This window comes from Aquila chrysaetos (assembly GCF_900496995.4).
Source record: "Aquila chrysaetos chrysaetos chromosome W unlocalized genomic scaffold, bAquChr1.4 W_unloc_2, whole genome shotgun sequence".
NCBI lineage: Eukaryota > Metazoa > Chordata > Aves > Accipitriformes > Accipitridae > Aquila > Aquila chrysaetos.
Window position 1 is genome coordinate 714,488 of NW_024470322.1, and position 26,966 is coordinate 741,453.

A 26,966-nucleotide genomic window follows, 5' to 3' on the forward strand; every position below is an offset into this window, starting at 1 on the left:
AAATATTTTAAATTTGCATATCACAACCCTGTGGTAGTATGAAATGTTACTGTTAACTTTCAAACACGCTATGCGTGATATTTTTTTAAAATAAGCAGATATGAAGAAAAGCATGTTAATCTTGGAGACTTAAATAGGTTTAGCTGTGTGCAGGTTTTGTTTTGCTGTGTGTATTGATGTGTGCATCTGGAAGCGTGCATGTCAGTGTGCGTATGTTCCCAGTGTACTGTAGTTTCTCTTTTACTGTATGCTAACCCTTAATGGGCTTATGAACCCACTGATGCTGGTGTGAGTCTGGCTTTCCCTGTTAGTAGGCACTAGTGAAAACCGCATTGGTGTTTACCAACACGTACCATAGACTACCATCATCAAAGGGCCAAGATAAAATAGAAGAGAAGACAGGAAGTCAGAGTTCAGGAGTGTGGTTCAGTTTCCTGCTCTATTAATGACTTGGTACATGTGATTTTGGTCAAGTCACGTAATTGCCCTGTACCTCAGTTTCTCAATCTGTAAAATGGGTATAACTGTACTTACCTACCTCCCAGGAGAGTTGTGAGGCTTAATTACTGTTTGCAAAAGTGTTTTGATATTTTTCATAAACAGTGCCAAGTAAGTGCAAATGCTATAACCATTCTTCTTTCACTTCAAAAGGTGCTGGATATTGGGAGGTGCTGGTGGTTATAGAAATTCGGTGAGCATATGCCTTATTTTGATATTGATACTGTTAACTATGAGTGGCATTAGAAGCTAAATAATCTAGTTTTTTGTTGGTAAGCCACAGCTCAGCTGTGTCCTTATAGCATTCAAAGCAGTATCCTGTGTCACCTTATTTTAATGGCAGGAAAGAAGTTAATAGTAAGTGAGAAAAATCAAATGGAAGGATGAAAAAAAAAATCTTATATTTTTATTTATTAAATATCAATGACTTTCTGTTGGATCCAGGACTCTAATGAATGACACTTAAGACCTGGTATGTTTTTTTCTCTGTTGTTTTGATTGTTTTTTCCCACACTGCATTGGCACTTTTAATTAAAACAGCTAAACTGGGATCTCTTTGTGAAACTAATTTAGCTTTTTTTTTTGTTGCAGCCCAGAAAGGCAGTCATATCCTGGGCTGCATCAAAAGAAGTTTGGCTAGCGGGTCGAGTGAGGTGATTCTCCCCCTCTTCTCTGCTCTCATGAGACCCCTCCTGGAGTACTGAGTCCCATTCTTGGGTCTCCAGTGCAAGACAGACATGAACCTGTCTAGAGGAGGACCACGAAAATGGTCAGAGGGCTGGAACACCTCTCCTCTGAAGAAAGGCTGAGAGAGTTGGGGTTGTTCAGCCTGGAGAAGAGAAGGCTCTGGGAAGATCTTATTGCAGCCATTCAATATATAAAAGGGGCTTATATTAAAGATGGAGAGAGACTTTTTATTAAGGCCTATAGTGACAGGACAAGGGGTAATGGCTTTAAAGTGAAAGAGGGTAGATTTGTATTGGACATAAGGAAGAATTGCTTTACGATGAGGGTGGTGAGACACTGGAACAGGTTGCCCAGAGAAGATGATGTGGATGCCCCGTCATTGGAAGTGATGATGGTCAAGGTCAGGTTGGAATGGGCTTTGAGCAACCTGATCTAGTGAAAGATGTCCCTGCCCATGGCAGGGGGGTTGGAACTAGATGATCTTTAAAGGTCCCTTACAACCAAAACCATTCTATGATTTTATGTTCCCAATATTTGGCCATCTCCAGTGTGCTAGGATCCCCTTTTGTTGTCAGCTCCTTTCACTGTCACCAGATCCTCTCAGTAGTCTACCAGTCCTCCTGTTGAGTCTAAAAGGTCTATTAAATCCCCATCCAATTTCTCTCCATCTCTCGCCCCATTTTCTAGTCCCCTCCTTTCATTTCTTTTTTGATTGCTATGGTACTAATATACTAGAGATTATAGTCGGCTACAAACATCTTTTTCCTGAGATGATATTATATTGACCAGATTCACCCATTCTTACATTTTAATACAGTTCTTCTGAAAAATGGATTAGAATAGTCTTACAGGAAAATGATTTATGCCGAGTGTGTGAAGAGACCTTTCTGTATGTAATGTTGAGAGTTCTGAGATATAACACTACTAAGAACAGGTAAATGGAAAATGTTTTAAAACATGGGTAGCTTTTCATTTGTAGTATATAAACATTTAAATTCTGAAATTCCCCAATTTCTAAGAAAATATCTGAGAACTCCAACTTAGTATTAAAATTGCTTAATTGGCAGAAAATAGAAATCAGGTCTTTGTCTAAGCTTATCCTTAACATTGCATAGATCAGCACTGCCACTGTCAAATGTGAACACAGAAAAATAGCCCTTTACTCTAGTCTTGGTCACCAAATAAATGCATAATGAGCATCCACAACTGCTCTCTTGCAAGAAAACTGTCATTTCCCTGCACTTCTGTACATCAGGTTGACTAAGCTGGATGATTAGGTGCACTCTAGATTTGGACACCTAACTTTGAAAATGTTGAAAATGTTTATATAAAACATTCAAACATTTTTTTCCTCTCTGCTTCTCTTTATTACATTGGAAAACTCTTTCCCTACAGATTGCACATTTGAGCCCATTATCAATAGCTGATGGGTTTTGAAAGAATAATTCAAATAATTTAAATTTTAGTGGTCCAGAGAGATTAAATGACATTATATGATTTTGAATATCTCCCTTGAAATGTTTCTTTACCACAAGATACAGATTTTACATACAAGAGGGCATAAACAGCTACATAGCACTGAGAGTCAACAACAGTGAGGCTGCAGATAATGAGTGGGAGAGTGTGGCCTAAAATAGTGAATATTAAGAGCTCTTCTTTGTCTATGTATTTGTATAGCTCACACAACCAGATACCACATTTACCCATGATCTTAATCACAGTCTTCAAAAAGCATTATTAAACACTAAAATACTGTTATGTATTCCCTCTTATCTTCTAGGAGACTGACTCAATAGTTAGGAACTATTTCATCAGATCAGATGTACTCTACCATGAAAATTCAAATGGCACACAAAACTTTGTGCGAGGTTTATGACTGATACTCTTCTGAAAATCATGTCACTGACTTAGGAGGCTAAGTAAGGATTTGGAATATTAACAGTCACCATTTTATTTTAAAATACTTTGAAAATGCTTTCTAGTTTTACATACCAAAGCAATATGAACAGTGAATTCCACACCAATGCCAACAGAAGCAACCAGGATAACCACAGGCACTGCACTCAGCTTTATTCCAATTAGACCCATTATGCCAAACAGCTCCACAGTCATCAGAGCCAGCACCACCACCTAGATGATTTCAAACAGCCGTTAGTAACTTCTCATAGTCTAGACAAATGAAAAGGAAGGATATTTCAAAACAACATGGGGACTATAAAACATATCCCTCAGATCAGTCCTCGTCTTATCCCCAAAGACAAGCCATTTTTCCTTGTTACATTGTGCTCAATGGCAATGACCCTCTAAGGAGTTAGTTTAAATTATTATCCCAAGAACCAGTTAAAAGATCAAGCATCGCTTTTCTATTGATAACAATTTATCAATGTGATTTGAAAAATAATTTTTTTCTTCCTTCTCATGGATACCCACTGGAAGATAAATTTTCTCTTTTTCACCTGTTTCTCTGACAATCCTTCTAGAAAAACTAACTTTCAAATAACTGCATTGGAATTCTTTTTGTAGTACTCCAAATGTAAGTAAGGATGACTCCAGAGTAGGTTTAAAGCCCAGAAGAAAGTGAATGTCATAAATAGCTGATGAGTCTCGGGTTACAGAGGGCCTTCGAGCTTTAAAGATACTTGGAGGGATTGACATGGACAATGCAAATAGTTAAATCCAAAGGAAAGCTTTTATTTTTCTTTCATGTAAAAAATAAGGGAGGGGAGGAAATCTGTGGAATCAACTTCGAAGTTTCTAAAGCCAAGCAGGAAAAAAAGAGACAAACTTATAAAAGCAATGGCGGACTCTGAAAATAAACCACCTTTCCAAGGGAAAAAAGTATGCACTGTAATAAATGATTTTATAAGCTAATGAATCAAGAAAAATAACATAAAATTGCTTGATTAAGTGCTATGAAAAATATTCTAGACTAAACATTTACCTTTTAATATACTTGCCATATAAACATATATTACAAAAACTAGTAACTGTTTTACACTTTTCTAAACCATGCAACATTTATAAAACCATACACATTTTATAAACCATACAACAGTTTATGGAATTTAAACATAGGAACATCATCATCCAATTTAACTTGAATGTTTACTATGACGCTTATGGTGCCTTGCAGAAAGCATGGAGGAGTATTCTCTTCAATTTATAATTTTATAACTCTTTCTCCTCAATAGCCCAGTTACACGCTTTTCTCAGTGTGTACTGTACAACCTAAGCATGTCAGTATTTTCAGAAAGACTGCATTCAGAAATCAGTGGGCAAATTTACAGGCAAGTAAGTCACAAGCAACTGCCTTGAAAAATAAGTCTGATATATAGGAGGAAGGAAAAACTAAATAGAAATAACTTTAATATTTAATAACGTTCCTAATTTTCCTCTGTGTATTTCTTATGATAATGTGCATCTGAACAAGGGCAAAAGTTCACGTAACCTTATAAGAAACCTTTAAAGCTGCAAAAAGGTGGCCAAAGGATTAAGGTTATTAAGGTTTGTACCTTTAGCATGAACTCTACCCCCTCAAGTTGAATAAATATATAATGAATGATGCAATATACATACTCCATTAGAGAACCAGACATAAACAAAACCTTCCTGACTACAGCAAGAGCTATGCTGAAAGCAATTTGACTTCAACAAAGACCCTTATAATAAACTTACAATGATGCCAGACGTCCAAGGGTTCAGGAGGAAGAGGGCACACACCAGAAACGTGCAAGCCAAAACCACACTAATGGATAAGAGGAGCCAGTGACGAAGCCCAATATACTGCTCCCAAAATAGAAATGGGTAACCATTTGGGTAGCTGGCGACCCCCAGGCCAGCATAGTTATTACAGATAGCTCTCACTTTCTTGATAGCTTCCACAAAGTCAGAAGTTTCACGCAATCCATTGAGGTAGAAAGGAAACTGAGCATATTCTATGGGCTCAGCTGCTGGAACTAGGAAAAGGATAGCAATGTTTTAATGTGTTTGGGAAGAAGGAGATACACAGAGAGCATGATTAACAAGACACTTGTTCTCTATAGCAATATGCTTAAAGGTGTTAAATTTAAATTTTGCATCTTTGGAACAACTGACACTTTAAAAACACTAAATACAGGAGATTACTATATTTGAGATGAACACGGCCTGTTATCAAGTCCCCAAACCATTCTATATAATTTAACAACTACAGATATAGTTCAATATATGTATTTAATCTTCACCAGCCTTCTACTGAATACCTGCCCTAGGGTTCGGATACACTGAAGCACAGCTAGCTTGTTACCTAAGCACATTTTCAAGAGCGCCAGTCCTCCCCCACATGTCCTCTCCCATTCCCCCCTGGTGTCCAACAAGCAATCCTCCCAATAAATTCAAAGCTGAAGCAAAGCAAGGCAAACCAGCATTACTGCTCAGGATGCAAAACAGTGAACAGCACAGAGTGGGAGGGACAGGAGAACACCCACTCACACAGACTGCTCCCCTAAATAGCTCTTGTACCATATCGGTGTTGGTAGCTTATACATATGAGCTAACTTGATAAAATTTCCTTACATATTAAAAATTGAGGATAAACATGATGTAATCTCAGTGATGAAATTCAGGAATTTCATGCAATCTCCAGGTTTCTCTCACATATGGAACTATCAGATGATATTAAAAAGCAATGCTTATTATAAGTTTTTAGAGCTTTGCTAGAAACTGTTATAAAACTCATTTTTCAACATGATAAAACCCTTCAGTGGTGCCACATTACACTAGATTCCACAACTGCATTTGTCTCCTGAGGCTACAGAGTAGCACAATATATTGTTCTGTTTATGCTTCTGAGCCCTATATAGCATCACCCAACTATACAGATACTAGGTCTTGAAGGAAGGAGTGAGAGCACCTATATAAACTGTAAGACATTAAGATGAAATGTTACTTACTTCTCAGCCTTGTTTCTGGCATATAGTCTGCTTTGTCATGGACCCATTCTGGGCGGTGAGGCCGGATGTTGGCTTGTGAGGCAGCGTAGGCCACAGGGTCATTGCTAACCCAGGCTGTCAGGTAGACGTAGAAAGCATTTGGGTTAATGATTCCATCTGCATCCACCAAACGCTGTTTAGTCAACTGCAAAATGGAAAGATTAGAAGGCATTCAGAATGAGTTTTGCTTTCAGGGCTCTTGCTGCAAAGCTTATGACAAAAAGCCTAGAGATGCGACGCACACATATAGGAGGGGGGAAAGAAAAAGACAAACAGCATGAACTTTCACTTGAAGTGACTTACCAGCAAACTATTTGTCGTGGTTTAACCCCAGCCAGCAACTAAGCACCACGCAGCCGCTCACTCACTCCCCCCCCACCCAGTGGGATGGGGGAGAAAATCGGGAAAAGAAGTAAAACTCGTGGGTTGAGATAAGAACGGTTTAATAGAACAGAAAAGAAACTAATAATGATAATGGTAACACTAATAAAATGACAACAGCAATAATGAAAGGATTGGAATGTACAAATGCTGCGCAGTGCAATTGCTCACCACCCGCCGATCAACACCCAGCTAGTCCCCGAGCAGCGATCCCCCGCCCCCACTCCCCCCAGTTTATATACTAGATGTGATGTCACATGGTATGGAATACCCTGTTGGCCATTTTGGGTCAGGTGCCCTGGCTGTGTCCTGTGCCAACTTCTTGTGCCCCTCCAGCTTTCTCGCTGGCTGGGCATGAAAAGCTGAAAAATCCTTGACTTTAGACTAAACACTACTTAGCAACAACTGAAAACATCAGTGTTATCAACATTCTTCGCATACTGAACTCAAAACATAGCACCGTACCAGCTACTAGGAAGACAATTAACCCTATCCCAGCTGAAACCAGGACACTATTGTTTTACAATAAAGAAAAATCTAAATAACTACAGTGACAGTGGAAAGTGGTTATTTATAAACTAATATTTATATAATATTTATAACAACCACTAAATCAGCAGATGGTTCCAGAATAGACTGAACCAATTAAATCTGAATTCCAAAAGACTATCTGTAGCTGGGGGTGAAAACCAACCAAATTGGAGAAACATATTTTAAAGAAAGGGGAAAAAACTTAGCAAGAGTCCCTATACATGCCTGTGTGCAGTTAACCTCTGTTGTTAACATTGAAGGAAATGCCACCCAGTAAATGAAGGAAAGCTATAAAAATAAAACAACATCTGTATAAATTTTTCTAACATTTGTCTCTTATGACCTATATATTTCAGAAAATGCCCAGTGCCAAAAAAACCAAAGTGCACTGTGTTATTTGGGTTACTGTTGGCAAATGTGTCTGTGGGGTAAACAGCTGTGGTACGCTTCTAGGGTTCTGCAGCCAAATACTGCACAGCTAGATCTCTGACAGAGGACTCTGTGGATTAAAAGTATTACTGGTTTTTTTTTTTGTTTTGCTTTGTTTATTTAAAATTCTGGCTTGGCTCAAGTTTCAGGTCTTTTTAATGAAATGAAGAGCAACAGTGACAGCAGTTAAAAAAAAAAAAGCAACCCCCCCCTCTCCAAAAACTAGATTCCAAGGATCTGCAGGATCCACAGGATGTGCAACAACTGTATGTCTTCAAGCTGTCTTTGGAATTGCATAGCACAGCACTCAGCCCTTGTGGGTGCACCACACTTTTCTTCCTCCCAGGCACAGGAAATTGTATCAGCGGCTGTAGTCCAATCACATTTGTTCTGCAGTGTATGTGGTACACACTGCTAAACAAAATCTCACTAAAGGTTTTCTCCTTGGCTCCCTACCTTTGCTAAATTCATAGCTGAAGCATCATTCAAACCTGACAGCATGCTGTATGTTGCCATATAGCAGTGTGTTTTTGTATACGGATGGGTTAAAAGATGGGATTTTGGTCCATGGATGAACACTGGGGGAGAGGTAGGTAGCCAAGGAAAACGCAGTCAGCACAGAAAATGGATGGTTTGTTGCCTGTTGCTTGGAATGCTGACCACAGAGATAAGAGAGCTGAGCAATACTGGGGGAGGACGGGCGGCAGGCTGTTGCACAGCACAGCTGTGTGCATGATTGGCGCATGACTGCTGGATGATGACAATATGCTGCATGTACAAAGCCCATGAACCAATAGACAGGGTGGCTATGGCTCGTGCAGCACGCCTGGCCAGCAAGCGCATGCATCATAGGCTCCCTATGTTAAAATCGAGGTGTGTTTTGGCACCTGCTGTCCACGTGTGCTGAAACCCGTTCCTCCGCAAATGTATAAATACTGGGATTTTTCCGAAGAGCATTGGGCTGGTGTATGGCGAGGCCACCGTTGCCTCCGTGGGGACGCCCACGTAAAGCTGGCACCTACTGATTGCTGGGCTGAGCTCACAGCGCAAGACGGCACAAGAATGTACAGATGGTCCATCTTCCTTACAGTCCTCGGGTCGGTATGTTAATTTGCTTTACAAGATACCCTTAGCATAACACACATCTGTAGTTAATAAATGCTTGCTTTTTCCCCTTATAGTCAGTGTGTGTGTGTTCGCCTTCTCGGGAATCCTCGAAACCACCCTAAAACATAATTGGCGATGAGGATGGGATTCCCGTAAAGAAGGAGGCACACAGACACAAGTGGGTGGGACACGGATAGTGGAGCCAGTAGCTATCCGTCCGTACGCCACTCGGTTGTGGAGGGGGTTAATGGGAGGCTCTCCACATGAAGGATTAGAGAGGAATCTGATAACAAGGTCTACCGTGGGACGGAGTCCTTGCCACTTGTGTAGGAGTTGTTCATGTTCTGTTATATAGATTGTGGTTGGGGTGGGCGGCACATCTTACCCATCGATTTACTGCTGAATAAATTTTTAGAGTTCTTTTGTATCTGTTGCAGGTGTACAGGACTTTTGACACACGGTGGAGTAGGTTTTGTTTTTTTTTTTCCCTTTCCTTCTTCGTTTTGTGTGAGTAAGATATAGGAAAGAGGTTTTTGCTTACTCGATATAATGGCTCTAAAAATGCTCTGGAAATCTGGGACGGGTACCAGTGGGTCGGCACCCCCAGTTGAGAGACCAGGTTGGACCCTGGAACCCTGGAATACCCTTTGGGACAAGTGGAAAGCCTGTACTTGGGTATGCCCAGAACCATGGACTAATAAATCCCCTATGGAGGTTTTAAAATACTGGGAGGGGTTCGTAGAAACATCACATACGAAGGGGAAGGACCGCCTTAAGCATGCTGGGCGGATGGGGGGTGCCCTCCTATGTACTTATAAAGTACAATGGGGGCGAACACAGGAGTTGGAGGCAAAAGTTGAGCAGCTGGAGCATCAGTTGTGGGAGCTCAAGGCGACTACAATCTTACAACAACAAGCCCTCCTTAGTGAAACAAAACAACGGGAGGAGTTGGTGCAGAAATGTGCCAATCTCGCTACCCGTTTTGCAGTGCGAGCAGCAAGCCGGAGGCAAAAGGGCTCCCGAAAGCCGAAGGGTGGCCATCACGTCCGAGCAATTGTAACTGACCCCGGGTGGGATCCCGAGACATGGGACGGTAATATATGGGAAAGTGGTGACGATGATTCCACCGAGACGGAGGGGGAGGAGGCAACACCCCCGACCTCTGCAGTGCCTGAGTCAGGGAAGCGAGCCGCTCCCATAGTAAAGCGAAAAGCGGTGCAGGATCCCAATGGCGCATTTGTCTGACAGGACCAGATGGAAGATTATTCTCCTGAGGACATTAAAAACCTCTTAACAAAATATAGCCAAAAACCAGGGGAAAAGCCACAGCATTGGCTGGTACGGCTTATGGAAGAAGGAGGGGATACAGTGTTGATAGATAGTGTAGACGCTAGTAAATTCTTGGGACTTACAACAGACCCATATGTTCATTCAGCTTTGCGGCGGATGACTCCGGGTATAAACCACCCCCTAGTTGCCATAATAGCCGAAGGACTCGGGGATCGACATACAAATGACGGGGTGTGGCCAATGGGTGCAAAAAGTTGGGCTACTTTACAGCAGGCTATCGTCCTCCTGAAGGCAGAGGGTATGAAGTTAGCAGTGGGTATGGGAGATCCCAGCCTTTATCTTGACCAGCCACTCCTCCCTAGGAGTCATAACCTGCTCCTTGAGGGCTGTCCAGCAGGTTGGAGACCATATTTGATTCCCCTTTTTATGGCGGAGCAGGGGAACCCCATATCTCAGGTAATTGAAAAGCTAGGTCAGATGGGAGACCTCCCAGGCATCATGACAACGGAGAATAGTACTCCCCGACCCCAACCAATGAAAGAACTGCGCCCTGAACCAGGGCCGCCAGGAGAGCGCAGCCGCTTGTTTAAACAATTACTGGAACAGGGCGTCCCCAAAACAGAGATAGACGGGCAGCCCCTATCAGTGCTGCGCTGTTTAGCCCAACAGGGGAACAAGAATCAAGTTCACAAGATTCAAAGCGAGACCCCGGGTTTCGCTCCCATGTCTCATTCTGGTTTTGAGCATCGTCCGGAAATCCCACAGTACCCTTGGAAGGAACTAGACAAGACCGTGGCCCAGTTTCACCCGAAAGCCAAATGAGGGTCAGACCAAGGCCTGGGTCTGAGTTGCCGTGTACAGCGGCATGACCCGCGTCCCTTTGTAGCCTGTACAATTTGGTGGTCTCCTACAAACAAACAGTCAGTGCGGGCTCTAGTGGACACCGGGGCGGAGGTCACAATTATACACGGCAATCCAGCCAAACATAAAGGGGAGACAAGCCCCGTATGGGGCTTAGGGGACCAACCAGTTATCGGACGCCTAACGCACGTAACATTGCAAATTGGGGAATGGCCCCCAGGTCTTATAGGATTATGATAGCCCAGATTGGAGAATATATTATCGGTATGGACATACTCCGGGGCCAGACCTTGGAGTTGCCCGATGGTTTATGGGCTTTTGGTGCAGCACAGCGACTGCACATTCGGGCCTTGCAAGTAGGGAAAATTCCTGATGAAGCAAATATACCTGTGGCTTACACAGTGGTACACCTAAAACAATACCGAATACCGGGAGGGAAGGCTGAAATTGAGCAAACAATACAAGACCTGCTTCAAGCGGGCATGGTGCATTACACGCACTCCCCATTCAACACCCCCATCTGGCCAGTAAAAAAAACCGGACGGGAGCTGGAGGATGACTGTAGATTATAGGGGTGTAAATAAGGTATCTCCACCAATAACCGCTGCTGTTCCTGAAGTAGCTGAATTGGTACATCAGATCTAGGCGCACCCAGGCACCTGGTACGCTGTAATTGATATAGCCAATGCCTTTTTCACTGTCCCCATTCCTCCAGCTTCTCAAGAGCAGTTCACTTTTACCTGGGGTGGGACCCAGTATACTTTTACCAGATTACCCCAGGGGTACCTACACAGCCCAACCTTCTGTCACCAAGCCATTCACAAGACCCTGCAACAGGTCAGCTGGGAACCTGAGACCCAAATAGTACAATATATTGATGACATTTTAATCCAGGGACCATCCCAAGAGCAAGTACAACAACAACTCGACCATGTCCTAGACAAATTGAAACAGGATGGGTGGGCGGTAAACTTCAAGAAAGTTCAGGGACCCTCAGACATTGTGAAATACTTAGGTATTATGTGGCATCAAGGAAAACAGCAGATCCCTGAACCTGTGTTGAAAACTATACAGGAATGGCCATGGCTGACCACCCAGAAACAGGTACAACAATTTTTGGGGACACTTGGCTTTTGGCGGTCGTATCTTCCCCGCCTGGCCATTGTATTGAAGCCCTTATATGTCATAACCCGAAAGGAGGCCCATTTCCAATGGGAACACGCACAGCAGGAGGCCTTTGAACAAGCAAAACACATAGTCCAGGAATATTTGGAACTTCACCCTATCCAAGATGGGCCTGTGGAGCTACACGTCTCGCTAGAGCGTGATGTGGCTCTCTGGAGCTTGTGGCAACTACAGGATGGTCGCAGACGGCCTTTGGGGTTTTGGTCCCACCGGCTTACCGGGGCTGAATTGCGGTATACTGTATTTGAAAAACAACTAGTTGCTGTATATTGGGCCCTGCTCCACACTGAAGCCAGGACCCTTGGGCACGATGTCCTAGTACGGACCGAGACACTGGTGATAGCCTGGGCAATCACTCCATCCACAACACATAAGATCGGCCACACACAGGAAGCCACAATTATCAAAATGCGGTGGTACCTGCAGGAGAGAGCCAAACCAGGTCCAAGGGGTACACACCAACTCCATGAAGCAGTGAGCAATGGGGTATTTGAGGAAGGGAAAACAGCTACTGATGTGGTGAATTATCAACTGGGTTTGTGGGGTGTACCATATGAAGAGCTTACAAAGGAACAGAAAGAGTTTGCCTGGTTCACTGATGGCAGCTGCTCTGCAACAGGACACTGGCGGGCCATCGCCTACAACCCCGCTACTAGAACAACTCTCAGTACTGAGGGGGAAACGGGCAGCGCTCAGCTTGCAGAGTTAATAGCAGTTTGGCAAGCTATTGACGCCACCCCACCCAATCACATCTGTTATCTCTACACTGACTCTTGGGCTGTAGCCCAGGGACTTGTACATTGGTTGCCAAAATGGCATGCTGACCAGTGGCAAATCGGGACTAAAGATGTGTGGGGCCGTCCTTACTGGGAGCGTATTTGGGCTCTCCTCCAGGACAGGGACGTCCGTGTATTTCATGTGGACGCACACACAAAAGAACAATCTGAAACACATTTGGGGAATGCACAAGCCGATGCCCTTGCAAAGATTCAATCAGTAAAGCTAGAGGAACAGAGTAACGCCGCATTAGCACGGTGGGCCCATGAGAAGGCTGGTCATGGAGGAAGGGATGCCACCATAGCATGGGCCAAGGCCCAGGGTGTACAACTTTCAGTAAAAGATGTACAAACATGTATTGCTCAATGTGAAACTTGCCAACTGCTAAAAAGACATCCTTTTTTAGATCAACCAGTAGGGCGCATACGGCGGGGCACAACTGGGGGTGAAGTATGGCAGATTGACTATATTGGACCTTTGTGGGAACATAGGCGACAGAGCTATATCTGCGTAGCTGTGGACACATATTCGGGACTAGTAGTAGCAGTTCCCAGCCACTATAGTAATGCACATACCACAATTAAATGCTTAGAAATGATAGAGCTCTATTATGGTACCCCTGTAGAGATCCAATCTGACAATGGGACGCATTTCAAAAACACCAGAGTAGCACAGTGGGCCAGTGACCGAGGAGTTACGTGGACATAGCATCTTCCTTACCACCCCCAGGGGGCGGGATTAGTAGAGCGCACTAATGGATTATTGAAAGAGCAGCTGAAGCGCTTGAGGGGTGGTACGTTCACTGGGTGAGTAGACCATCTAACTGAAGCAGTACGCATCTTGAATAACCGTATTATTGGCCAGAGCTCGACCCCCATCCTACACATGAAGCAAGGGCAAATCAGAACCACAAAGGTTGCAAATCCAGGTATATCTGTCACACAAGGGACAGCCTTCACAGCTACATCCCAAGGCGGCGGATACGCCGTGCAAAGCACTACAGATATAACCATGGCTAGCCAAGAGACACGGTGGTTCCGCACCGATGTCACGCTGTATCCAGCCTCTGGCAGTTGTCTACGTTTATTGTGTTTGACTCCAGGGCTCTTGGCCCAGGCCCTAGTGTTACTGAATCCAACTCAGGAATCTGAAAAAAGACCACTCATATTTGGAATCAAAAACACCTCCTCGCAGGCAATGATCCTACCTACTGCCCCATGGGTTTTGGTATATCATGTCCTGAATGCACCACCAACTACAGAGACCACGCGGTGGTTCGCTGGGGCGCGGGTATGGTATCAGCCCCTGTTAGGACAACCAGTTGTGGCTGAAGTTATAGCCACTGATGACTCGCAAGCTGTAACTATTGTGGTGCAGGGAGAATCTGTATGGCGGTGTGTGCCAGCACAACACCTAACACGATGGGAGTAGGGTATGGGCTATGTTTCCCCTCCCCTCTTGTGTTCACAGATGGACGTAGTCGTGGATACTGCTGCAACCCAAAGAAAATGTCTGGATGACCCTGGCTAACGTGACCGGACAAGATTCCTTATGCCTCAATACAGCAACACCGAACAATTCCTTTTCCACATGTTTAATAGGGGTTCCGCCGGCATCGATGAAGTTTAAGAACCTATTGACGGAGACCCCCGTGCAGCAGGCCATAGACTCGACGGATTGGAATGCCTGGTTTCCACGGATCGGGCATTCACCCTTATGGCCACCCTGGGAATCACAAATTCAGGGGTCCCTGAATGCAGATTGGTGTAGAATTATCTTATTTACTATTAGATGTAGATAGTATTAGACACGCAACCTTACAGAACAGAGCTGCAATTGACTTTCTATTACTTGCTCATGGGCATGGCTGCCAAGACTTTGATGGACTCTGTTGCATGAACTTGAGCGACCACTCCACATCTGTTCATGCACAAATACAGGAGCTACAAAGGCTAAGTCACCAACTTGTCATATAGACAGGTTGGAACCCTCTTTGCAGGGTGGACATGGGGGTGGCCATGGCTACGACAACTCATCTTAGGTTTTGCTCTTGTATGTCTTGTATTTTTATGTATCATGTGTTTTGTCCCCTGTATTATTCAATTAATACGACAAATGATGGATACTCTGCTACAACAACATGTCATACAAATGGTAGAATATTGTCGTGTTCCATCCACGGACCACGCGGTGGCATGTATACGGATGGGTTAAAAGATGGGATTTTGGTCCATGGATGAACACTGGGGGAGAGGTAGGTAGCCAAGGAAAACGCAGTCAGCACAGAAAATGGATGGTTTGTTGCCTGTTGCTTGGAATGCTGACCACAGAGATAAGAGAGCTGAGCAATACTGGGGGAGGACGGGCGGCAGGCTGTTGCACAGCACAGCTGTGTGCATGATTGGCGCATGACTGCTGGATGATGACAATATGCTGCATGTACAAAGCCCATGAACCAATAGACAGGGTGGCTATGGCTCGTGCAGCACGCCTGGCCAGCAAGCGCATGTGTCATAGGCTCCCTATGTTACAATCGAGGTGTGTTTTGGCACCCGCTGGCCACATGTGCCGAAACCTGTTCCTCTGCAAATGTATAAATACCGGGATTTTTCCAAAGAGCATTGGGCTGGTGTATGGCGAGGCCACCGTTGCCTCCGTGGGGACGCCCACGTAAAGCTGGCACCTACTGATTGCTGGGCTGAGCTCACAGCGCAAGACGGCACAAGAATGTACAGATGGTCCATCTTCCTCACAGTCCTCGGGTTGGTATGTTAATTTGCTTTACAAGATACCCTTAGCATAACGCACATCTGTAGTTAATAAATGCTTACTTTTTCCCCTTATAGTCAGTGTGTGTGTGTTCGCCTTCTCGGGAATCCTCGAAACCCCCCTAAAACAGTTTTATACACCATAGTAACTGAACAATGTAATTCGTAAATCTGTCACCTTTAATGCCAGCAAAAAAAGAAAATAAGCAGATCTGCCGAGAAGCTCACTAGAGAGACTATTTTCTGCCTGAAAGCAGAGAGAGTCAGTGATGATTCTAGGAGAGGAGAAGCTAGGTTACTGCAGAATTTTTTCTTAAGAAGTTTAAAATCAAATTTTGGCATAAGGAGTCAAACCCAGTGTTTCACGTACCTATGTGATAATAAAAAGCAGCAAATGCAGTCATATGCTGTGATAACCTTATGAAAGAAGCTCAGATGTATTTTATTTAGGCAGCTCAACCAACTGTCATTCTCAGTTCTACTACAGTATATCTATATTTAGTAATGACAGTACAATAATATTGTACAGCATATAGTTATTTCAGTCCCCTTCCATTCACTATCATTCATAAACATCTTTCTTTAAAATGTGTATTTTGAATAAATTGGTAGGAACTAACCAAATAATTGCAAATGCTAGATACAAAGCCACAGCAGAAGGCTGAGCAAAGATCATCCCTATAAACAAATCTGATTCAAATCAGGAACGATGCCACTTAGGGCAACAAGGCTAACACTGGCTGTGTCGGGCATAGAACCAGGCTCCATCTACCTTTGGATGCAGAGTAGCATCTTCCACACCAATTGCAGTGGAAACTGCATGTGTGTGTATATGAGACAGGAACAACATTTAACGCACGCCAGCCAATAATCACCAGACAGGCATTCCTGGTGTTGATTTTAAATACTTCTCAACACAGGACAGACTATGCAGCTAACATGTAGCTCAAGCAAAGTCAGCGAGGCTATGCAATTAGGTACAACTCAGGAACTTCAATTCATCAAGATAAAAAAAGAGGCTATGGCATGCTCCTTGCATCTCCCCCAACTCCTGACGGATTGTGCATTCCTGTATAAACCAATATAGACTCTGATACAGTACCTGGCTGATGTCAATGGGCTTTGCTCGGTTGCCTGTTTGCACCAAGAGTTTGTAAGCCAGAACAGCATCGTCGGATCCATTTTCATAATTGTTGTAAGTGATTTTCCCAGCTTCCCAGTCACTGTCAAAAGCATGCTGAAGTCCTAAAGAGTTGAGGAAGGTGTGAGGAAGATAGATAGAACAAGCAGATTAGAAATCGATCTTTGAAACAAATTTCAGTAGGAAGAAACAATAATAATGAATATTTTTAATATAAACTGTGACTATCTATAGCTGAAGCAGGAAGAAAATTATCCATCTGCTGCCTCCTAAATTTGGGCTCCCCACCTCATGGTCAGTGTGTGGGAAGGTAAAATTACCAGTTGCATGTCCAGTACTTCCTCCAAAGAAAGGCAGGAGAAGCAAGAAGGTGCAAGGGAAAAGCCTCAAGACTCTTCCCACATTGCTGACAAGCAAAAGTGAGCTAGCAAAAGGGAGATGGAATCTGCACTGGAATAATGAGTTTCCTCTCAAGGCAAAAGGGAGAGTGGGGATGGGATTAGGACTCTCAGGTCCACTGGCCTTCTCAGAGCCATTCCTGAGTTCGCATAGCGTCATCACTGCCTCAGCACAAGGCTGGATGTGAGAGTGCAACCTAGCACTCTGCTTGTACACTTATGCAGGGAAGAGTCAAAGTTGTCTAGAATAAAAAGCATTTTTCTTCATGAACTACAGTTCCAGAGTCACCCCACTCAACTGTGCTGGTTGTGGCTGGGATAGTTAATTTTCTTCATAGTAAATAGTATGGGGCTATGTTTTGGATTTGCGATGAAAACAGTGTTGATAATACAGAGATGTTTTCATTATTGCTGAGCAGTGCTTACAGAGTCAAGGCCTTTTCTGCTCCTCATACCACTCCACCAGCAAATAGGCTGGGGGTGCACAAGAAGTTGGGAGGGGACACAGCTGGGACAGCTGACCCCAACAGACCAAAGGGATATTCCATACCATATGATGTCATGCTCAGCAATAAAAGGCTGGGGGAAGAAGAAGGAAGGGGGTCTGTTCAGAGTGATGGCATTTGTCTTCCCAAGTAACCGTTACACATTATGGAGCCCTGCTCTCCTGGAGATGGCTGAACACCTGCCTGCCAATGGGAAGTAGTGAATGAATTCCTTGTTTTGCTTTGCTTGCACACATGGCTTTTGCTTTACCTATTAAACTGTCTTTATCTCAACCCATGAGTTTTCTCACTTTTACCCTTCTGATCCTCTCCCCCATCGCACCAGGGGGGAGTGACTGAGTGGCTGTGTGGTGCTTAGTTGCCGGCTGGGGTTAAACCACGAAAATTACTCTTTCATACTGTATTGGGTCTGGCTGAGATGGAGTTAATAGTCCCCATAGCAGCCCTCATAGTGCTGTGCTCTGCATTAGTAGCTAGAGAGGTGTTGATAACACACCAGTGTTTTGGCTACTGCTGAGCAGCACTGGCACAGCATCAAGGCTGTCTCCCCAACATTTTTGCCCCCCCCCTCAATGGCAGGCTGGGGCAGGGCAAGATCTTGGGAGGGGACATAACCAGGACAGCTGACCTAAACTAACCAAACAGATATTCCATACCATATGACGTCAGCCCAGATATAAAAGCTAAGTAAAGGGAGACGGACGGGGGGCATTTTTGTCTTCCGGAGCAACCACTACGCGTACTGAAGCCCTGCTTCCTGGGAAGTGGCTAGACATCGCCTGCTGATGGGAAGTAGAGAATAACATCATTTGTTTTTCTTTGCTTTCGCTTGCGACCTTTGCTTTCACTTTATTAAACTGTCCTTATCTTGACCCACGAGCCTTTTGTTATATTTTCTCCCCCCTGTCCAGCTGAGAAGGGGGAGTGATAGAGCGGCTTTGGTGGGCACCTGGCACCTAGCCAGGGTCAACCCACTACACATATACACCCTCCTCAAAACAAAGCTGAAGTCTCACCCTGACATAGATGGTGCCAACACAGAAGGGGCTGAGTTCAGCCCTGATTTAACCTCACTGGCTACCGTGGAGTTAAAACCAGGGAGAGATTTAGTCCATTACTCAGAAGAGAAATACGGTCTCCATATTCCCCCCTCCCTCACCAAAATCCTGGCCAAGCACATTGTCCTAGTTTCAGCTGGAATAGAGTTAACTGTCTTCCTAGTAGCTGGTACGGTGCTATGTTTTGAGTTCAGTATGAGAAGAATGTTGATAACACCGATGTTTTCAGTTGCTGCTAGTAGTGTTTAGACTAATGTCAAGGATTTTTCAGCTTCTCATGCCCAGCCAGCAAGAAAGCTGGAGGGGCACAAGAAGTTGGCACAGGACACAGCCAAGGCACCTGACCCAAACTGACCAACAGGGTATTCCATACCATATGACGTCCCATCCAGTATAGGAACTGGGAAGTGGGGGCGGGGAATCGCCGCTCGGGGACTAGCTGGGTGCCGGTCGGCGGGTGGTGAGCAATTGCACTGCGCGTCATTTGTACATTCCAATCCTTTTATTATTGCTGTTGTCATTTTATTAGTGTCATCATTATCATTATTCGTTTCTTCTTTTCTGTTCTATTAAACTGTTCTTATCTCAACCCGTGGGTTTTGCTTCTTTTTCCCGATTTTCTCCCCCATCCCACTGGGTGGGGGGGAGTGAGTGAGCGGCTGCGGGGTGCTTAGCTGCTGGCTGGGGTTAAACCACGACACACATTCAACCACAGAAGGGGACACACCCCACTCATTAATTGTCTGGGGCTACTGCAAAGCACTGAGGCAATAATTTCTATGATACAACCAGAAATTCGACTACAAGGGGAAAAAAACCCACCACACTCAAACTTTCAACTTCAAACAGCAACTCAGTTGCTTCTTGAGCACAGTGTGAGTGCTCAGTTTGTTCCATGTGTTCAAATTGTGTACCTAATACAAGTCATAGGATCTGTTGCCAGCACATGTAAAGATCACAGCCAACAGCTATTCACTCTTAACTGTTATTTTCTTCTTTGCCTCCCTTTAAAGGGGAGAGAATACTTCACAGCACAAATTTGGATCAGATTTAGAACAGGAAGCCACAGCCCAGTACAAGGTTCTCTGAGAACAGATCACAAACTCCATGTTCATGGAAGGGAGGGAAAAGGCTCTGGGCAGGGTGGTGGTGGAAGAAATCACCAACCCACCTCACAGCTGCACTGAGGAGCTGTAGTGAACATCATTACAGATAAGATAGGTTAGCCACAGCTGTAAGGAGATAAGAGTGTTGGAAGAGAAAACACAATCTTACTGACACCATCTCAGGGCCTGAGTATTCATTCCGATTTATAAATTTTTCCCTCCTCCCTTAGAAAACTGCCTCCCAGGTCATCGTACAAAATCGTATCCACTTGTAAAGCCAACAGGTTGAGAACAAAGCGATGAAATAAGCCTGCCAAACCTGTGCAGCCCTTCAGCACCTGCCCAGAAGGATGATAATTTAACAGTAGATATTCTGACATCATTGAAGGGACTTCAAAGTCCCCTTTAAGAAAATGCTGTTTGTTGGTGCCCTTGGAGTGGGGAAAATATTATTTTGGAAGTGTGAGGTCACTCTATTATCTTCGAATGATCATGGAGATTGGGAGGAGTGCCTGAGGACTGGAGGAAAGCAAATGTCACTCCTATCTTCAAGAAAGGCAAGAAGGAAGACCCAAGGAAGTACAGACCAGTCAGCCTCACCTGGGAAAGTGATGGAACAGCTAATCCTGGGAACCATTCCAGGCATGTGAAGGACAAGAAGGTAATCGGGAGCAGTCAGCATGGCTTCACAAAGTGGAAGTCATGCTTGACCACCCTGATAACCTACAATGAAATGACTGGCTTGGTAGACAAGTGGAGATATTATCTACCTTGACTTGAGAAAGGCCTTCGACACTGTCTCCCATAAGATTGTCATAGAGAAGCTGATGAAGTATGGGCTGGATGAGCAGACAGTAAGGTGGGTTGGAAACCAGCCAAATGGCCGGGCCCAGAGGGTGGTGATCAGTGCCACAAAGTCTAGTTGGAGGCCAGTAACTAGCAATGTACCCCAGGGGTCAATATACTGGGTCCAGTCCTGTTCAACATCTTCATTAATGATCTGGATGATGGGGCAGAGCGTACCCTCAGCAAGTTTGCTGATGACACAAAACTGGAAGGAGTGGCTGATAGGCCAGAGACTTGTGTTGCCATCCAGAGGGACTTCAACAGGCTGGAGAAATGGGCAGGCAGGAGCCTCATGCAGTTCGACAAAGGGGAAGTGCCAAGTCCTGCACCTGGAGAGGAACAACCCCATGCACCAATATATGCTGGGGGCCACCCAGCTGGAAAGGAGCTTGGCAGAAAAGGACCTGGGGGTCCTGGTGGACACCAAGTTGAACATGAGCCAGGAATGTGTCCTTGCAGCAAAGGCGGCTAATGGTATCCTGGGCTACATTAGGCAAAGTATTGCCAGCAGGTTGAGGGAGGTGATCCTTCCCCTCTACTCAGCACTGGTGAGGCCACACCTGGAATGCCATGTACAGTTCTGGGCCCCCCAGTACAAGAGAGATATAGAGCTACTCGGAGAGAATCCAGCGCAGGGCTGCAAAGATGATTAAGGGACTAGAGCACTTCATATATGAGGAAAGGCTGAGAGAGCTGGGACTGTTTAGCCTGGAGAAGAGAAGGCTCAGGGGGGATCTCATCAATGTATATGAATACCTGAAGAGAGGGTGCAAAGAAGACGGAGCCAGGCTCTTTTCAGTGGTACCTAGTGACAGGAGAAGAGGCAATGGGCACAACCGGAAACACAGGAGGTTCTGTCTGAACATAAAGAAAAACATTTTTCCTGTGAGGGTGACAGAGCACTGGAACAGGTTGCCCAGAGAGGTTGTGGAGACTCCCTTCTTGGAGATATTTAAAAGCCATCTGGACATGGTCCTGGGCAACTGGCTTGAGGTTGAGCAGGGGTGGTTGGATCAGATGACTTCCAGAGGTCCCTTCCAATCTCAACCATTCTGTGAAGTGCAGAAATATAAATCCATCCTTTGCAAATACAGCTCTAACTCCATTTCAGTCTCTTAGAAAGTGGTTATGTGAAAGCATTTGTGCTATCATAATAGTCATATAAAAGATCACTTTGGGAGTTAAGAGGAGGCTGTTGAAGAAGAATGTAGGAAAAAAGGAGAGCCCTTCAAAGGGCAGCTTAAGAGGAGCAGACAAGTTGCTATGCTAGACAATATTTGAAGGCAGAACTGTTAGACTAATATCAAACTCCTGACACAGGGCTAAGCAGACACACAATACCAAATATATGCATTTGCATGCAACATTACCAATTTGTGGTTGCAAGTTACATTTTACATTACTACAGTGCATGGAAACTTAGCTCTTTCACTTCTTTTCCCCCCTCCAATGTAAGCTACAGTTCTTACAAATTCGATCATCCCTCAAATCCAGCTCTCTCTCATATCTTTATTTCTCAGCTGGCTTAACCACTTTACACTTCGGGTAATTTTATTACTGGCCTTGTACACTGCTGAAACTGAAAGTCTGCAGAAAGAATACCAAGAAACCACTATCAGTTGTGCTTACTTTCTGAAATATTTCAAAATTTCCGTAATAAAAATTCCCTATAACACTTCGAAATTAGCAGCAGAGTAACTGATTTAAAAGAAAACAATATTTTTATTATAAACTGTTCACACCAATGATTTTAAAAACCCTTCAGTTTCTGGGCAGAAAAAGTAACTTGTTGACTCCTTTCTGCAGAGAAATTATACAAACTAAGGCAATTTTTAAAATGTTATATAGAAGAATGTAAAATCCTCCAAAAGTACGTTGGATGCTGGAATGGGGATGAGGAAGGAATTCCTACTGACTCATGTGAACAGCTGGCACCACAAAACACAAGATAAGATTATCCTTTGCAAAACCAAGCCTAATTAAAAGCCATCAGAGAATTTAAGCTACCTCATTTACATTGTCAGTCACAAAAATAATGTCAACACTTCCAGTTTAAACAAATGCTTAATGTTAACTATCTTCTGTTGCTTTTTCAGATAATAGAAAATGTTAACATGATTTGATACCAGGAAGCAAAATACAAGTGAGCCTCTGAAAAAAGAGGTGCATTAGGCTGAAGGCACTCCAAATACTGACAGTAATATGCATGTTTTCTGAGTCATTGGCTACATTGGCCATCTCTAAACAGTTAAGGTTAAAACTTAGTCTCAGTAGGTCATCACACTTTATTTTTCTGTTTGCAAAAGCTTCCTGAAGATTCTTCCAACAGAGAGACAGAGGCAGAACAGAAGTATTTCTCGGCAGGATGTGTTTGCTCATGAGAAAACTGTTAAATTTACTGAGGTGTAACATTACTATTTATTTTAAATACAAAAGAATTATTTGCCTCAACATGAATAATTATAATATCATGCCTTTATTAAAGTGGGCTTATTAAAATTATCATCATACTACCTATAACACCCAGTCGTGGTTTAAGCCCAGCCGGTAACAAAGCACCATGCAGCCGCTCGCTCACTCCCCCCACCTTGGCCACGGTGGGATGAGGAGAAAATATAAAGGCAGGCTCGTGGGTCGAGATAAGGACTGGGAGGGATCACTCACCAATTATGGTCACGGGCAAAAGACAGGCTCAACTTGGGGAAGAAACAAAATCAATTTAATTTACTACAAATCAAATCAAAACAAGGATAATGAGAAGTAAAACCAAACCTTAGAACACCTTCCCCCCACCCCTCCCTCCTTCCTGGGCTCAACTCCACTCCCGGTTCTCTCTACCTCCTTCCCCCGGCGGCGCAGGGGAACAGGGAATGGGGGTTGGGGTCACCTTGCCACACATTGTCTCGACCGCTCCTTCCTCCTCAGGGGGAGGACTCCTCACTCGTCCCCTGCTCCACTGTGGGGTCCCTCCCACAGAAGACAGTCCTTCATGAATTTCTCCAACATGAGTCCTTTCCGTGGGCTGCAGTTCTTCCCGAACTTCCCTGGCGTGGGTCCTTTCCGCGGGCCGATCTTCAGTCACAAACTGCTCCAGCACGGGCTTTCCCACGGAGTCACAGCCATCTTCAGGGGCCTCCGCTCCGCCATTCACCTCCACAGGCTGCAGGGGCATCAACCTCCTCAGGCACCCCTCCTTCTTCACTGACCTCAGTATCTGCACAGGTGTTCCTCTCACATTCCAATCCCCCTACGCACTGCAGGTTCCCCTTCTTAAATATGTTATCCCAGAGGCGCTACCACTGTCACTGATTGGGTTGGCCTGGGCTAGAGGCGGGTCCGACTTGGAGCCAGGGGAGCTTCTAGCAGCTTTTCACAGGAGCCACCCCTGCGGCCCCTCCCCCACTACCAAAAAAATCCCGGGCCACACAAACCCATAACACACCCCCCTCCCAGTTACAGTTCAGCACAGAAAAAGTAGCACCATAGAAAGAGTGAGGACACTTGACTGGAAGTCTAGAATGTGTAGTCATCTCCCAATCCAATAAAATGCCTAAGCTCCACTGAACTTTTTCTTTATGCCAGCAGTCCCAGCTGAACCCAACAGGATCACTCACGTGCTTAAAGTTAAGCCTGTGCCAAAATACATTGCTGGACTGGGGCTTTTCATAGAAACATAGAATGGTTTGGGTTGGAAGGGACCTTAAGGATCATCTAGTTCCAACCCCCCTGCCATGGGCAGGGACACCTTCCACTAGACCAGGTTGCTCAAAGCCCCATCCAACCTGGCCTTGAACACTTCCAGGGATGGGGCAGCCACAACCTCTCTGGGCAACCTGTTCCAGTGCCTCACCACCCTCACAGTGAAGAACTTCTTCCTTATGTCTCAACTAAATATACCCTCTTTCAGTTTAAAGCCATTACCCCTTGTCCTGTCACTACATGCCTTTGTAAAAAGTCCCTCTCTGGCTTTCTTGTAGGCCCTGGAGCCTTCTCTTCTCCAGGCTGAACACCACCAACTCTCTAAGCCTGTCTTCATAGGAGAGGTTCTCCAGCCCTCTGATCATCTTCGTGGCCCTCCTCGGGACCCACTCCAACAGTTCCATGTCCTTCTTATGTTGGGGACCCCCGAGCTGAACACCGTACTCCAGGTGGGGTCTCACCAGAGTGGAGTAGAGGGGGAGAATCACCTCCCTCAGCCTGCTGGTCATGCTTCTTTTGATGCAGCCCAGGATATGATTGGCTTTCTGGGCTGAGTGCACATTGCCAGGTCATGTTGAGCTTCTTGTCAACCAACACCCCCAAGTACTTCTCCCCAGGGCTGCTCTCAATCCACTCATCGCCCAGCCTGTATTTGTGCTTGGGATTGCCCTGACCCAGGTGCAGGACCTTGCACTTGGCCTTGTTGAACTTCATGAGGTTTGCATGGGCTCACCTCTCAAGCCTGTCAAGGTCCCTCTGGATGGCATCCCTTCCCTCCAGTGTTGACTGCACCACACAGCTTGGTGTCATCAGCAAACTTGCTGAGGGTGCACTTGATCCCACTGTCTACATCTTTGATGAAGATATTGAATAGTATAGGTCCCAGTATGGACCCTTGAGGAACACCACTCATTACTGGTTTCCACTTGGACATTGAGCCACTGACCGCAACTCTTTGAGTGTGATCATCCAGCCAATTCCTTATCCACCAAGTGGTCCACTCGTCAAATCCATGTCTCTCCAATTTAGAGACAAGGATGTTGTGCGGGACAGCGTCAAATGCTTTGCACAAGTCATAGAGTCATAGAATCATAGAATCATTTAGGTTGGAAAAGACCTTCAAGATCATCGAGTCCAACATTTAACCAAGCCACTAAACCATGTCCTGAAGTACCCTGTCCACTCACTTTTTGAATATCTCCAGGGATGGTGACTCAACCACTTCCCTGGGCAGCCTATTCCAATGTTTGACAACCCTCTCATTAAAAAAATTTTTCCTAATACCTAACCTAAATCTCCCTTGCCTCAACTTGAGGCCATTTCCTCTCGTCCTATCTCCAGCCACCTGACAGAAGAGACCAACATTCACCTCACTACAACCCCCTTTCAGGTAGTTGTAGACAGCGATAAGTCCAGGTAGATGACATCAGTTGCTCTTCTCTTATCCACCAATGCTGTAACCCCGTCGTAGAAGGCCACCAAATTTGTCAGGCACGATTTGCCCTTAGTGAAGCCATGTTGGCTGTCACCAATCACCTCCTTATTTTCCATGTGTCTTTAGCATAGTTTCCAGGAGGATCCGCTCCATGATCTTGCTGGGCACAGAGTTGAGACTGACTGGCCTATAGTTCCCCTGGTCTTCTTTTTTTCCCTTTTTAAAAATGGGGGTTATGTTTCCCCTTTTCCAGTCAGTGGGAACTTCCCTGGACTGCCACAACTTCTCAAATATGATGGAGAGTGGCTTAGCAACTTCATCCGCCAGTTCCCTGAGGACCTGTGGTGGGTTGACCCTGGCTGGGTGCCAGGTGCCCACCAAAGCCGCTCTATCACTCCCCCTTCTCAGCTGGACAGGGGGGAGAAAATATAACAAAAGGCTCATGGGTCAAGATAAGGACAGTTTAATAAAGTGAAAGCAAAGGTCGCACGTGAAAGCAAAGAAAAACAAATGATATTATTCTCTACTTCCCATCAGCAGGCGATGTCTAGCCACTTCCTGGGAAGCAGGGCTTCAGTACGCGTAGTGGTTGCTCCGGAAGACAAAAATGCCTCCCCCTTCCGTCTCCCTTTACTTAGCTTTTATATCTGGGCTGACGTCATATGGTATGGAATATCTGTTTGGTTAGTTTAGGTCAGCTGTCCTGGTTATGTCCCCTCCCAAGATCTTGCCCTGCCCCAGCCTGCCATTGAGGGGGGGGGCAAAAATGTTGGGGAGACAGCCTTGATGCTGTGCCAGCGCTGCTCAGCAGTAGCCAAAACACTGGTGTGTTATCAACACCTCTCTAGCTACTAATGCAGAGCACAGCTCTATGAGGGCTGCTATGGGGACTATTAACTCCATCTCAGCCAGACCCAATACAGGACCCACAGATGCATCTCATCAGGTCCCATGGATTTGTGCACCTTCAGGTTCCTTAGATGGTCTCAAACCTGATCTCCTATGGTGGGCAGTTCTTCATTCTCCCAGTCCCTGCCTTTGCCTTCTGCGACTTGGGTGGTGTGGCTGGAGCACTTGCTGGTGAAGACTGAGGCAAAAAAGTCTTGAGTACCTACCTCAGCCTTCTCTATGTCCTGGGTAACCAGGTCTCCCATTTCCTTCTGGAGCAGCAGGCCCACATTTTCCCTAGTCTTCCTTTTATCACCAATGTACCTATAGAAGCTTTTCTTGTTACCCTTGACATCCCTGGACAGATTTAATTTTATCAGGGCTTTAGCCTTCTTAACCTGATCC

The 26,966-nt window shown here is 45.0% G+C and overlaps 1 protein-coding gene across 8 annotated transcripts in view; it reads right to left on the bottom strand.

Moving 5' to 3' along the window:
• The window catches only part of LOC121232936 (protein patched homolog 1-like), a 112,316-nt gene that overhangs the window by 24,196 nt on the left and 61,154 nt on the right, over nucleotides 1-26,966 (bottom strand). For all 8 annotated transcript variants that reach the window (XM_041121434.1, XM_041121435.1, XM_041121433.1 and 5 more), the window contains 4 exons: nucleotides 16,587-16,729; nucleotides 6,117-6,300; nucleotides 4,861-5,141; nucleotides 3,178-3,315 (listed from right to left, as the gene is read on the bottom strand). In XM_041121434.1, coding sequence (XP_040977368.1) covers nucleotides 3,178-3,315; nucleotides 4,861-5,141; nucleotides 6,117-6,300; nucleotides 16,587-16,729 — 746 coding nt within the window. The remainder of the gene's footprint in view (nucleotides 1-3,177; nucleotides 3,316-4,860; nucleotides 5,142-6,116; nucleotides 6,301-16,586; nucleotides 16,730-26,966) is intronic.